Consider the following 15,074-nt stretch of genomic DNA (forward strand, 5'->3'; position numbering starts at 1 on the left):
CGATTTAGTAGACGTATGGTGATCAGTTAAGCTTAGCCATTATTAAACTGAGAAATGTGTCTTACTGATTCAGTCGGAGTCCATTTTGCTCTAAAGAAACTAGCATTGCTCTGAGATGGCTTTCAGCACGTGTCGCCACATTAAGGACGTACGTGAGAGGTACGTGAGTGTGTAAGCTTTGGTAGCAGAGCGTGTGACTAGAGGTTTCCACGGGTCCACTAGAACCTGCAGGTCCACGAGACCCTGCTGTCCAGTTTCATGTTTAGTCTCTTGCCATAGGGTGTTGTTCTTTTTGGCATCATCCAGCGTGCGTGCGTGTGTGTGTGTGTGTGTGTGTGTGTGTGTGTGGTCCAAAATTACATTTACTTGCTTCTAGCCATCACCTCTGAAAAATGCTATCGTCGAGAATCTCATGGTTCTGCAGAGATCTTTTCTTATAAATCTTACAATGATGTGTGGTTTCCAAATCGGGGAGGGGGGCATGTTTTGGGGGGTTCAGGTTTGATGTTTCAGAGCCGTGATGACCTCTACCGGGGATTGTTGTGTTTCAAATAATATGGTGTGAATTTTCGTGTGTGTGTGCTTTTAGAGCTACTCTGTCAACATGTGCGATCTAAAAAAAAAAAAAAAAAATTGCTACATATTTAAGACAGAGGATCACTGACGCTGCCTCGTCCCACAAAAGAAAAACACACAGATAAAGATGGACACACATGCACATTTAGTGCTAGAAGAGACGTTCAAAATGCTGAACTTGTTTTTTTGTTTTTTTTAAGAGGCTTACGTCTCATATGGATGACAGAACATTTTAAAATTCTACACTTAACTGTGCAGAAGAATAGACAAAAATGAATAAATAAACTGATGGAGGTGTTAGAGTTACTACATGGGTTTTCTATGGGGCTGATTGGAGCGGAGAAGGAGAGGACGAGGAGGGGGGCCAAGGGGGAGTGGGGTGGGAGAGTGCGAGGAGATAGATATGGAAAAGGAAGAAAAAATTACCAACGTCATTTGACCTGCAGCAGCAGTCATTATTTCCCACAGTTCCTACGTCTGGAAAATATGCAACAACATACAAAAACAGCAACAACATGTAGCCTTCAAGCACCATGTTAACAAAAGGGGGTTGGGGTTGGGGGGGGCAAACATCCCACAGTCTCCCCAGCACAGGTTAGAGCTAAACCCTGAAGCATTCAAGGGTGGGTTACAATCAGGTAGTTTTATACGATTTGCTATTTCCCATGAAGAGTCTGCCGGGATGTGTTTAAGAACTTTGTTAAAAATCATGCTCGCAGAGTCACCTGAACATTTGCAGGATATGAACAGGGTGCCTCGGAATTGTTAAAGTTTAACCTAAAAGTCAGACAAAGATGTCCTTTAGCCTTATTCTGCATCAAAACAGGGGAATATCTTGTATCTTTTGTGGAAATTTAGTCATATGAGGCACGAAGAGGCAAACAAACCAATAATCAAGTCTGTTTCATGCATTAGAATTAATATCTGTTTTTTTTCACTCTGACTTCACACATTAAATTGTTGACTGCTGCGCCATCTGGCCATCTTGGCATCATCCCACTCCTATTTCCACATCCAGTCTAATGCTACCCTCTGTAATGTGTATTCTTCTGCTGCAGGTGGCGCTGCAGGGGTCGCCATGCTAGCAGCGACCAATTGTTTTAATGTGCACGTTATCGACATACTGCAAACTCCTCCAAATCGCAACGATTTTACAATTTTGCCGACTTACTTGGTTAGTTTTGCATCGGCTTGTCAGATTTCGCTTCCTGCAGTGCCATATAACGCAATTTTTACTGTAAGTCGGAACTCACATACAGGCAAAAAGTATGCCCGGCTAACAAGTAGTCCGGTGACTCTGGAGTTGACAAGGACAACGATCTGAAGGAAAAGGAGGAAGCGAATAAAGCATAGCCTAATATGGCGTAGAACCTTAAATTTGTAAATTAAGCCGTATTCTTCATATAGCTCTTCATGGTGGCATATTCATCCGCTCCACAACTAATTCCCGCGCAAGATTTGTTTAGACATCATAAAGACGGAACAAGACTTTCTTAATTTATTGGTGATAGTGACATAACCACAACGGGGTCGAGGACATCGTAAATTGAGAAATGCCTGTAGCGGGACAACTGCAAACCTAGTGCTTATAGAACAACAATAAGCATTGTCGCAAACAGCAGTGACTCATCCATTGACAAAAAGCTTATCAGAAATATTCACATGTGCGTGCGTTTGTGTGTCCCACTGATAAAGAGCGGTGTTAGTCACATACCGCCAGGAATGCGAGTAGAATAGAAATGAAAACAGCCCGTTGTTTTGATGGCCCGCCGGTTGATTATTCACAGGTAGGTTGTTGCAGCGCTCCGGGAGTTAACCATTAGCTTTGTGGAACGAACGTCGAACCCCTCAGCCGGTTAGCCGTATCAACCAGTTATATTTTGCATTTCAGTAAATAAACAAACGTCTCATCAGCCTTTGGAAGATGAGGACTTCAGGTACATTATGGTGATTGACATGTGAAGCTTTAGGAATTCCTGTGTTATGTTTCCACTGTAAAAGCCAGATCTGGGGTTTGTAGCACTCTGGCTGAGCCAGCGGTGAACCAGAAATGGCGTCACTGAGTAAAATTAAAGAGGCTTATTTCCAGGGCTTCAAACAAGAAAAAAACCCAACAGATTTCCGTTTGTGTTCCAGCGTCTTGGGCTAGTTTTGGCTGAACCAGACCTGGTATTGCCTTGTTGGACTCGTCCTCAATCCAATTCTGTGACAGGATAGAGGTGATGTTGAGGAGGAGTTAGCGTCGACCGCAAGGGGAATTAAACAAAAAAAAAGGCGAGTGACCGATTTCAAACCCTCTCGACACCGCTTTTAACAGCATGTCAAGGGAGTGGGTGGGAAGAGGAGGAGGAGGGAAGGCTTATTGGCCTACGGGATTAACATAAATCTTAATCACCGCAGCAACAACACACGCGGCTGTAGAAAGTCATGACCTCAGCGGCCCCTTCAAGAGGCCGGCAAATTATCAAAAATTATTAACAGCAACATGATGGCTAATCTTCTAAAGTTTTCAGGAATGTGTGTATTCCCTTATCTAAACAGGTTTCAGACCTTAAAAGTGGGTTAACTGGGTCTTACCTACCATAAATATTTTGGCCAACCTTTATTTAAACCACTTTGATAAAGCAGCTCAGTGACACAAACACACACGGAGGAAGGGGGGGGAGAGTGCTCTTACCTTTATCAGTGAGGTGCAAACAATGGCGCCGGCGTTCACCATGGGGTTGTGGGGTTTATCTGCCAAAAAAACAGGTTAGTGCCTTTAACACACTGCGGACGATAAAAAATGTAAACTTCTATTCCACACAAATACACGTGGCCGAGATACAGCAGATGAAATATGAAATGCAATAATACAAATGAAGTAGAGGAAGATGTTAACATGTAGGGTTTCACTTTTTAACCAGATGTTTATGTCCATAGGAACTTTCTTTGGGTTCAGTGTGACCTTACCACTCTTCCCCATGCTGTCTATTGAACCTACTAACTGATCCCTATATCATCTGTGAATCTATCTATCCATCTATATGTACATACACATACATAAATATATATATATATATGTGTGTGTGTATACATGTACATATGTATGTATAGATAGATAGATAGATAGATAGATAGATAGATTCACAGATGATATGAAGACTTTTATGTATTTATCTACCCTATAATGTTGCTGTGACAAAAACTCAGTGACCTATCTTCTTCCTGGCAGCTTGTTTGGCCACTTTAATGTGGCACACACTCAGCAGTTTACCTGCAAGCTGATACTGATACTTGTTAGCATGGCTAATGCTGTCACGCAAGACTTATAGTTGCGGAACCACATAGATTTCCTGACCATTTCTGTGGATGGTGAATGGGATGCTGTGACAGACTTCAGCAGATCTCCCCTAACAAATACTGTTATCAATGACATTGGCCTAGCGAGCCTCTTTCAGTTCTTCACTAACTTAAGGGGGTGCCTAGAACGGGCAGCGTTAGGGAGTGCCATGGCAGGGTGAGACATGAAAATGAGGAAGCAGTGTTCTTCATAGTCACAATGTAAAATCACATTCTGAAAATGAAAAAAAAAAAAAAACCTGTCTGCTAATGGATTTTAATTTTCAAAGATTAAAATGCAGCATGGATCCAAATGAGTCATTTTGGTTTTGAGTCAAAATACACGGTCATATTCTGAAAATGAAAAAGCATTCTGGTAATGCTTTTTCTTTTAATTATGATAACTACAGTATGTGTTTCCACATCCCAGTGTCAAATTGGTTTTTTTTTATCAGTTTTTATGCTGCCTCATTCTGAAAAATGTCAAGGCATTCTGCCAATGCATTCTAATTGTAATTATCATTAGAGGCCAAGGACTGTTTCGGCTACTTTCTCAGTAATATTTACGGGGGAAACAAGCCTAAGTTACAGCGTCTGTAGGTAAACTCATTGGGGGGGGGGCTCCTGTGGGACAGTTAATTCTTCCAGGTTGCACAGCATGCTTACACAACACCACCATGGATGCCACAGCCACGCTCAGATTAACTGACGGACAGACAGTTCGGAGCCAGTAGGGTTCAAAATCTCATCCACCTGCAACCTCACACTGACCCATTTGTCTTGGTACAAATGTTGCAAGGCATGGTTTGTTTTGATAATATATGTTTGTCAGGGGATATTTTTTTCAAAACAATTGGAAATGTCCAGTTTGGAGTCTTTTGTTGCTTCTTGCTAATTCCTTCAGGTTACACAGATTGTCTTGTGGAAACTACAGCACATTTACATATAGTTTGCCACTGTTTACTAAGGAGTTTCTGTGAATGTGAAGTATCCTAATTATCTAGAAGTCATTCCTTGCTTGAGATGAGATGTCTTTGAATTTTAGTTAGTTCTTAAATTTTTAAAGGGTTTTATAACTGGTTGACAGTTTGACTAATATCTGGATCCTTTTGCAATTTTTATAGCAAAAAGAGCAGGATCTCAGCTGGTTCCAACCAGTTTTGACGTGACAACCAACATGCGGCCAAAATTCTTGCTGGGAGAAGAGGGCAAGAGGACGAGTGAACGGACAGGTAGATACTGACACGCCTTGTGTCATCTCACGGGGAACCAGCTGCAAAACGGGCCAACAACGTAGGGTGTAGCAAGATCTTCCAGGTACTCTATCCGACCAAGCAAAACCCAGGTTCATCTTTAAAACACAGCCCATTCCTTCTATAGCAGCTGTGAGATGTAGCCTGTCTTGTGTAATCCACATCGTAAACCTGTTCAGGGTTCCCAAGCTTAGGGAATTCAAACTCAGACCTTTTTCAAGACCGGCGTTGAGGAATCACGGTAACCCATTCCATGACTAAACGCAGCTCATGTCCAGATATTGCCTAATATTTCTGATATTAATAATGATGTACTCCTTTATAATTCTGGTGCAAAAAGAACACGTACTGAACTGGAGAGGCTTTGATTTATTCAGTTTCCCCCCCTTTCCTGTTGACCCATATACACACTGTACGTCTCTACTCTGTAAGTGAACCGACTGCAGCCGAGAGAAGAAGCATCCTTGATTTTACAGTTCACCCATACTACACCATTTATCTTCCACGCAGTTGATCTCATAGCCAAGTATGAAGACATTCGTCCTCCTGTTCACAAATCTGGGCAGATATAGGGTCTCCGATGAACCTCCCGCATGTTTTCGGATTGTGGGAGGAACCCTTGTTGAACCGGTAGACCTTCTTGCTATGAGGCCAAAGCACTAACCCCTAGGCCAGCGTGGTGCCCGATCATATTTTTATTGTTTGCCACTTCGCCATCACCCGAAATGACCTTTGAGCCATCGGATTTGCTGCCCAGTTGTCACGAGTTGGCTGATTTTCTCTTTTTTTCCATTTGAATCTTGACGTCTGCTTTATTTTCTAACTTTCATGCTGGCGGCCATGAAGGGCGACCCCAGAATAATGTCAGATAGTTGAAACAAGCCCTCTCCAAACATAGACTATCACTATTGGGTCCCATTAAATCTCTCTGTCCCATTGTTTTTTTATATATTAAAAATTGGGATAATAAGTTATATTTAGAAACAAAGATTCCTGAGAATGACCGCATTGTACTCCTTATCATTATGTGGGATCAGTATGTTTGACTGGATTTACTTGTTGTGATCACTGACATCATCCGGGCCTCAGGGACCCCGAGGGTCATGCACCTAAATGGAGGGCAGGAGAAAAGAAGCTCACCTTCTTCGTTCAGGAAAAGCTTGTTAAAGCGCAGGCCGCTGGGCTCCTTCCCGATGAAGCTGTGCACGTATTCGGTGCCGTGGTCGTGAACGGCAATGGCGTACTTCAGGGGCTTGACGCAGGACTGGAGGCAGAAGGGGACTTTGGTGTCGCCCACCGTGTGCCTGAACAACACAACGCCACGTAAACAAAATAAGGAGACTCCCATGAGAAACTGGAGCGCCGAGCAACTCGGGAAGACAAGAATGTAAACAAGCGCATAATATGACTGTACACCATCAGCCCCTGCGATGGCACGATAACACAAATACTGGTTTTATCTTTATGGCTTCCGCTCTTGCACAAACAAAATATGTTCGCAGAAGCTTCGGAATTTCACAGCAGGCGGCGAGGGGAACAACCCGTTCTGCGAGGACATCTTTTGAAGTTGTGAGTCAGAAAGGTACAGGTTCTGGTGCAACATTTCAAGGTTACCATTTTACTGCGAATATTATCGGAGAGAACGTGGCGAGCTTGCTCGGCCAATAAACATAATCCCATATCATTTTTCACTGAAGTCAATGAATCTTCTGACCGTTAATTCTAAATGGGGGGGCTATATATGAAACAAACTGCCATATGCATTTGTTTAGCAGAGCCTTGGACATTTGAATAATTACCTATTTAAAAGATTTTTATGGATTTATGGACATCCTCTTATGTTTCCAAGATTTTTTTTTTTTTTTTCTGCTTTCAACTGGCCATTTATTTGAACAGCTTTAGTCTCACCTTTTTCAATTAATGGTTATTTTAATGTTTTAATTCCAGTCTGTTTGCACAAGGTCCCTGTTGCTTATTATGTAAATATGCTATTTATTTCCTTTATTTATTACTTTTATTTTTGGAACTGCGCTGCAGTTTGTTTGCATACAGTCACAGTTTTTCATGTTTTTTGGGGTTTTAATTTGTATTGGCTTACCAATTTCAGGCATTTCTGTTTGCACAAAATCATCAATTTATTTTATATACCATTACAAATTGAAATGTTGAGACAAATTTATGAGTTGTGTGTGTAATCCGGCGCAGATCAGGAATGATCTGACCTTTGCTGGGAAAACAGCAGACATGCTCTATTGGAACGGAAATGCTAGACGTGACACCACAGTGTTTCCTCACCTCTGTCCGTCCACTGTGCACAGAGACACAGCCCACAGGTCAGGACTGAACTTGGCCAGCTGAGGAATGTAGTCTGCAACCTGAAAGAGAAAACTGCAGCGCTGAGTGGAGGTCTTAGCTGCAGCTGTTGTTTTTTTTTTTTTGTTTGTTTCAAGGTAGCCCACAACATTCACAACAGTGTGGAACTAATGCCTGCGTGATGGAAATAGGTGTGCGTGTGTGTGATGTGATTCATTGTCTGTGCCGCTTAGCTTGCACTCAGGGTGCAATTTTAGTCTTACAATATCTATTAATAAGTGTTTTGTGGATTGCGGGAGGAAACTTCAGTACGCCCAGCATACATGCAAACGCCACACAGGAAGTCTCTGGTCAGAATCGGACCAGGAACCTCCTTGCTGTGAGGACTTCGAGGGCCAAATGATCAGCTCATATATGAAAAAACACTGATACTGAACTCTTAACTTAGAATTGAGACATGAATTCATGAACTTAGCCCTGGAGGCTAAAGGAGGGCTGATCTACACCTGGATAGCAGCGGATTACAATGGATCTGATGACGGCGGCTTGGGTGAAACATGAATGGAGTGCTGGGTCCAAGGACACACCTGTCCTCCAGAGAGGTCTTTAGCATTATCGTACAGCTCGTCAATGTGGGAGGAGAAGGACTGGAAGTCTGGGATGACGAACTTCTTTCGGAAAGCCTGAGTGAGCAGGACAATGTTGCTCTGGACACACCTGATAGACAGACCACAGAGAGCATGCTCAGATCGAGCGGTGGCATGCAACAAACGGGACAAGTTTGCCAATCCAGCCTGGGGTGTCTTGGCAAACTTCTTGTTGGAGGAGGTGTTTGGGCTTGAGGAAGATTCGCATCACTATCACGTTTCATCCGTGCAGTGTGAACCTTATAGCGGTGATCGCTCTCGACCCTCAAGCTGAAGAAAACCTTGGATGGCATCGCAGCATCCAAGGTTTTCAGGGAAATGTATCTATTCCACAAAGGAAGTGGAATGCTAACAACATAATTTCAAGGAAAATGAATTCCTGTTCAACTTCCATGCAGATTATCTCCTTTATTTAAAAGAAATGGCCTTGTGTACTGAATACACGGTGACATGACTCACTTCTTGAAAAGGTGTCTGTCCAGCGTGACACCATCCGATGTGTTTTTCAAGGTTTCCTTGAGGGTCTCCATGCATTCCTTTAGGCGGGGATCTCCGGTGCGAAGCCCGGTGGTCTTAAGAGCCTGAATTGAAATGAAACCGTGATGAAAATGGTGTAGTTTGAAGAATCTGCTTACTGGTCAACCTGGAGTTAGCATTGTTAGCAAAGCTGATATTATTGGAATTGAACAGTCACAAGTGAGTCTCAGTGAATTTGAACCATTTCTGCCTTAAGGTGTTGTTGCCATGGCTCAGAAGTGGCCAGGAAAGAGTTCTTGTCAAAAATTACAACGTCAAATGGACGTTGAGCTTTGGGATATGAAGTGATTCAACCTGCTTAGCCCTTGGGGGGTTAAATCAGAGGCCCCTTGACTTTTGGACTATCAACATGAATCCTTAAGCCAATGTGTCAATTTCTGGAGTACTAAAACCATTACCTCTAGGTATTGTGAAGACCTCGGTTTGGTGGAAAGGTTTGGCTGTTCTGCCTGGAGCAGCAGGGCCAGACACCCAAAATATGTAGCCTTAGTCATCTTGGAACTGAACATTCCCGGATCCATTCCCAAGCTCCCCCTAGTCTGTTCAAGTGCTGCCACATGACACTGAAGCCCTAACTTCTCCCTAAATGCCGCGGTGCGGCTGCCTGCTACTCCAGGTTTATCCATGGTGGGTTTAACGCAGCCATCGAATTTGCTTATGTGCAGCTTCACGTTCAATTGAAAGTGAATAAAAGCAAGGTTGTCTGCGGTTATTAGCTCATCTAATTTAAACCTTTTTAATGCCACTTTAAACAAATTTAATGACAATGTCCAACTGCAGATATGTTTATTTATAATAATGTCAATTATTTGCTTAGAATAGCACAGTAGTAGATATGTACATGTGATCTTTGTGTATGATTATTAGTGCATATTTCTTAGTTTGGTTCCTTTTTGCTCCAACTCTGGTGTTGTAACTTTGTGTACAGTCAGAACACCCTCTGTAAACAATAGCCATTTTAAGTGTTCTGCCTTTCAATCACCACTGATCATCATACAATTCCAATCAGAATGATTAAATGTTTACATAGCCTCATATAAACAAATTATGAAAAACAACGTGTTCAAGTGCATTTAAAATTCGTATGTATGCAATGCAATGTATGCATTTTAATGCTCTTTAAGGCCTTAATTTTTTTTAAATCTACTTAATGACTTTAAACCTTTTTAATGACCCACAGAAACCCTGGAAAGGGTTTTCTTCTTCTGCATCGGGACTCAGAACTGGCCTAAATCATGGTGTAGATGTTTGGAGGACTTTGGCTGGTTAACGCGATGTCTACGTCATCAGTTGTCAAGGTCGAAATCCAAACTGTCTGCAGTTGGTATCTGTTTGCCCTTTATACCTCCTAGTTTTTTTTACTTTTTAATTTGGACTCTATTATTATATCATTAATTTCATGTCACCTTGGGATTGTGAGAAATGTCTTTTGGATTCCTCTGGATGTCAGGTAGATGTGGAGAAATTGACAATAAAGCTGACTTTGATTTTTGACAGTGGAGATCCTCCATCTAGGTGATTTATAACCAAATTCCATGCTGTTAAGCCTGCATCTGAACAATCAATATGACAGGTGGGTCATTATCAAGGACCCGGTAACATCCAACATGCCCCTCTTGGTTTCATGACAAAAATCATCACTTGGTATCGCAACAAAAACAACTTACAGTGAGAAACTTGTGAGCTGGAATCGTCTCTTGACCTTCTGCGACCGTGTAGAAGAGCAGATCCTCCAGACTGGGCAGGATGCCTGCGTTTCTCCTCCTGGGCAGGAAAGCACATAAGCAGACTCATGTTACCCATGTTAGATTTTCTTTCTGAACCCCTGAAGCCTCTCACAGCCACTTAAACAAGAGGTTTGGGTTTTTTTAGATATCCTTTTTAAATTAAACCACTTTCAAGCCTCTTCACTGATTATTTCTTGCCAGTATTTAAACACCTTAAAACCAGTGTAATATTAGCATAATATTTAGTCTATTTGCTGTGAAAGATGTCAATAACAAATTTTGATAAAGAAAAAAAACAAACAAAGAAACTTCTCTCCTTTATCTCCTGTCCTTCTATCCTCTATCTAATGTTGAGATGAGCACAGACTGTGACACCTCAACATTACTTTTGAAAGCCGCGGAGCTGTTCTTCGGCACGAGCAGCAATAAAACAGTTTCCCAGCCTTGTTGCCAGAGTAAACACGAAGCTTATCTGGAGCTGTTGATACAGTCTTATCACATTAACGTCAGACCTCAGTGAGTCTCACTGACTATATACTGGACAAGTGGAGGCATTAGACACTGAGGGGGTGTGTTTACAAAATGGAGATGAAAACCTGCGCATTTGACAGCCAAAAACTGAGGGATTAAGTATTGTTCAGAGATTGCCTGATGCCGTGCTTAGGTGGGATCTAACCGTCCCTTCAGAAGGTTCTGTATTAGATCGATAAAATAACTCTTGAATATCTGATCGGTTAGTTGGACACTAACCGGTGTCACTGTCAGCAGCCTGATTCTCAAAGCTGTCCTAATCCTTTCTCAAAGTCAAGTGCAAGGCAAGATGTCCACATTTGTCAGATAGACACGAAAGAGGGGTTCACATGTGTTCAAACTGGCAAACTAAAGGAAGGTCAGCATGAAACCACGGTGTTTGGCGGTCAGAGTCAGGAGCCCAGACAGACCAGAGCTGAATTCCTGGGATTCTCTTGTCCTTGGCCCTGCCTGGCGCGACGTGACGCAAGGATTAATAAAGCCAACAGCGAAGGTCTGTTCACACGCTGGATGTGACACAGCAGCGCTGTTTGAAATGGAACGACCCCTGCTCAGTGCAGAGGAGGCTCCTAAATCCGAAAGGACAACAAGACAGGCTTCAAAATCAGGTCAAAATCCAGGCGGGTTTTCCGGGACATCCTGCTGTGGCCTCACAAAGATCACGTATACCTTGCAGCTTTGAACAACGGTCAAACTGCAACAGGTGAAAGATCCTTCTCAGCTCATCCCATCAAACAAAGTCAACTTTCTTTCAATAAGCAATTTATTAGTTCGTCTTACTTGAATGAAAACCTCAGTTTATCCCTGATGTGATTCCACAAGTGACCAAAGGCCAAGATTTCCTGTCCAATCTAAATAATTTCTGTCCTGTAGATTTGATGGCTGTGGTCAGAAGGTTTACTGTTAGATATGTGCTGCTTAAATAGCAGACGGTCCTCTCAGTTTCCCTAGAAAAATAAATGTAAACTGATTTTGTGTGTTCCCCATGAATGCTCAATCACTATGAGTCACCTGTGTGGGGGCGAACTAATTTTCATACCTCCACATGATAGCAAGTGGGTGATTAGCTTTCTTCACAAAATGTAAACTAACTGTTTCTGGTTGTGTGGAATACAGAACCCATCATTACAGTCCATAAGTAGTCGCCATGGAAAAGCTAGCAAGTGTCAGGGTTTGTCTGCCATCTTGGATTCTTGCGACAGTTGTGACAGATCAATTTATTTTATCAAGTCTGGAAAAAATGGAAGCACCGTAGAACACCTTAGACCAGAGCTGGAGATGGCGTGAAAACCAAGGAGTTGGAAATACACGTGAGGAAACAGGGTGGTGTCATATGACATTGAACATCATGTTTGACATGACTTCCTCACTTCATGTTCACCACCATTTATGAGCCAAGTCGGATTAAGTGAACGAGCCGGCGGGGCTTGAATGTGTCCCAAGACCCCTTGGGGCCTGAGGCGGAACAGGACTCTCCAGCCCAGCTAAGTCAACGTAAAGAACTTTTTTCGTTCAGAAAGATGAGCTTTGGCCATACTGTATATTTCTGCAGTTAAAATGTGAAGGCGCTGTACAGATCTATGTTGTTACTGAAATGGAAAGCATCGATCTCCCCCTCTCGGAGGAAAGCTTATCATATGAAGCAGGTCGCAGTGACATTAAGTTACAAGTGTGTGAAGGTGAACTGATGGTTATTCTGCAGAGTCATAAATCTGTCTTAATATTCTCTGTAACAAACCGCTCATACCAGAGATTTATTGAGAGTTGAAACTTGCAACTACCTGCAGCTCGTCGGGAACATTGTGACGCATACACAGTACTGTTATTAGATGGGACAGTTTCCATAGCAACCACTCACCGTACTTCATTTCCAGCTGAGGGATTTTCAGAGGACCGGCCTTGCATTTTAAAAACAGGCAGTCAGAGATTTGACAAGTAGAGTTCCAGTAGACTTTCAAACACGGACAACCAGCGAAGTCAGTTTGTTCAGTTTCTGAGTGTTTGTTTCAAAACAGGGCTGGAGGCACATTTCCCACATCAGCTTTTTGAAATTTCAAAATTTCACTGACCCTACCGCCCCCACCATCATCTGCTCTTAACAGAACAAACACTCCACGTACCACTGGGGTAACTGTCCCTGAACATGTACAAACACACAAAGATGGGCTAAAATGCAGCTCGTCAGGCATGCCTAATGCAAAAAGATTGATCAGACATCTGCTTCTTGAGTCAACAAGGAGGCACTCAGACTTGCAACTTAGCAGTCAGGTATTTGTGTAAACGATGCGTTTCCATGGACAGTTAACGGGATCTGCAAGAACCGGAGGGGGGCTCTGGCTCAAAGTACTGTGAAAAACAAACTTCAGCCTCGCGAAAGACTCATTAAGCGCCAACAGGTTGCACTTTGTGGGCGGAAATGTGTTTGTACTTCTGAAGCAGCCACCTCCTACTCTCATGGCGATACTTTGATCGGTTGCAAAGAAAACAGACGCTCATAGAATGGTCTGTGCCGAGGTGCTTGTCATACTGGCGTATCACGAGCATGAGTGAAGGAGCTGCAGAGTCGAGGGCTGGAGTGAACGCGCATCACCGAGAAGACTGGTTTACTGGGTTCCCTTTTGAGCAACCTGAGACTTGGTGTGGTTTCTCAAAGTCCTTTTTTTTGGTTTGGATTGACTCACTTTGATTTTCGCAAGCTGTCAACTTACAAAGACTTATTAGTTTTAACATACCCATAATTGTACAGTAAACTTTGCAGAGTCTAAGCATGGGGTTACAACCCCAATGCCTACTGTATTCTTTTTTTTTTTTTAATGAAGTCATGTTGAAATAATCAAGTTATTCTGTGACTTCATATATGCAAAATTGATGTAGTTTGAAGTTAATAATAATAATCATAATAATAATAGTTAAAATAATCACATCTATCATGACTGTTTAAAGATGACCAATAGGGAATTTTTCTCCAACTAACCAATGAACCTTATCATCATGGATCGGGTGTCAAATCTTATCTGGTTCTTGGACTGAGTGTCTCCTACAGAAGACATTTTCATATCTCATCTGAGAGGCTTCTTCAGTTCCAACAGAACATCATCCCGGAATGCACTGGCATCCCCAAGGTTAAACATCTTAAGGCAGCGTTAGCAGACATTTTTGGTAACTTGACTCCGGTAACCCAGCAGCTACATCACCCACACTGGCTTTTTTGTTATGCGTCACAACAACAGAGGACACTCGGCTGTGAGCTATTTATCAAGACTGTCCGAAATACCGACGGAAAGACTGAAGCAGACAGAAGAAATACATACTTGTAAATGGGATAGATCACCGCATCATTTCATCCCACTGATGTGCCATTATAAATTAGGTAAACTATTGAGTAAACACACTTTGGGCTGTCAGACACCACCAAAACTGGTACAATGACAATAGTTTGATTCAAAGTGAAATCCAGACGGCTGCTGGAGGCAGCTTTTCTTTTTTTTTAGTTCGCCGAGGCATCCCATAAAGACCAGTACCGAGCTTCCAGGTCAGAAGACAAAACGGACCAACAGCCCCGGCCGCACTAGAATTGGGAATGTTTGCCATTATACTATCTTGTGCTTTTCAGCAACTGATTAATAGCAGGCATGTGTGTGTGTGAAGTAACATTTTTTACTTTTACTTTCAGTTTTATTCATGAATTCCATATCAGTGGAGGGGGAGGTCTGTTGGTATTTAAGTTCCAAAGGTTTTACGATCTCTGGTTACATGGATTTTATCTGATCCTGTCAACTATAAAAGGGCAGAGATTTGATAAGAAAATACACAAGACCATGTGCAGGCAGAGCAAATACAAACTTATGTTCTCCAAAATGTATTTTGGTTAACTACTCCTGCGATAGCTTTGTGTGCCATGCATCTCAACTGAGTAAAGCATGGAATTACTTTATTGTGTTTCGAGGAACCACTGCAAATTCAATACACAATAAAATATTGTTAAATTAGAAGGGGCTTGGTTCTGTCTTAAAGAGGCCGATGGTTGCGTGTCTGTATGGCGTAGCAGATGAATAAAAGATAATGTAATACTGCTCCACAATACTGCAAAATGGAGGAAATTTTATACAATACATCAAAGTGGACGTCCTGCCATGGTTTTCATACTTTGAGAAATATCTAAGAGCAGT

General features: G+C 42.3%; 1 protein-coding gene across 3 annotated transcripts in view; it reads right to left on the bottom strand.

Annotated features, from left to right (window-relative positions):
• Positions 1-15,074, bottom strand: part of LOC147234726 (glutaminase kidney isoform, mitochondrial-like) — a 30,715-nt gene that overhangs the window by 13,283 nt on the left and 2,358 nt on the right. For all 3 annotated transcript variants that reach the window (XR_015106040.1, XM_086145348.1, XM_086145349.1), the window contains exons 2-7: positions 10,315-10,411; positions 8,570-8,691; positions 8,051-8,180; positions 7,446-7,525; positions 6,291-6,454; positions 3,254-3,312 (exon numbers count right to left, since the gene is read on the bottom strand). Coding sequence is in view for 2 of the 3 variants with exons in the window: in XM_086145348.1 (XP_086001474.1) it covers positions 3,254-3,312; positions 6,291-6,454; positions 7,446-7,525; positions 8,051-8,180; positions 8,570-8,691; positions 10,315-10,411 (652 nt within the window). In the remaining variant the exon portion in view is untranslated. The remainder of the gene's footprint in view (positions 1-3,253; positions 3,313-6,290; positions 6,455-7,445; positions 7,526-8,050; positions 8,181-8,569; positions 8,692-10,314; positions 10,412-15,074) is intronic.

The sequence above is a fragment of the Fistularia commersonii genome, chromosome 4, assembly GCF_037954325.1.
Source record: "Fistularia commersonii isolate RoL2024-O1a breed Wild chromosome 4, RoL_Fcom_v1.0, whole genome shotgun sequence".
In the NCBI taxonomy this organism is placed as follows: domain Eukaryota; kingdom Metazoa; phylum Chordata; class Actinopteri; order Syngnathiformes; family Fistulariidae; genus Fistularia; species Fistularia commersonii.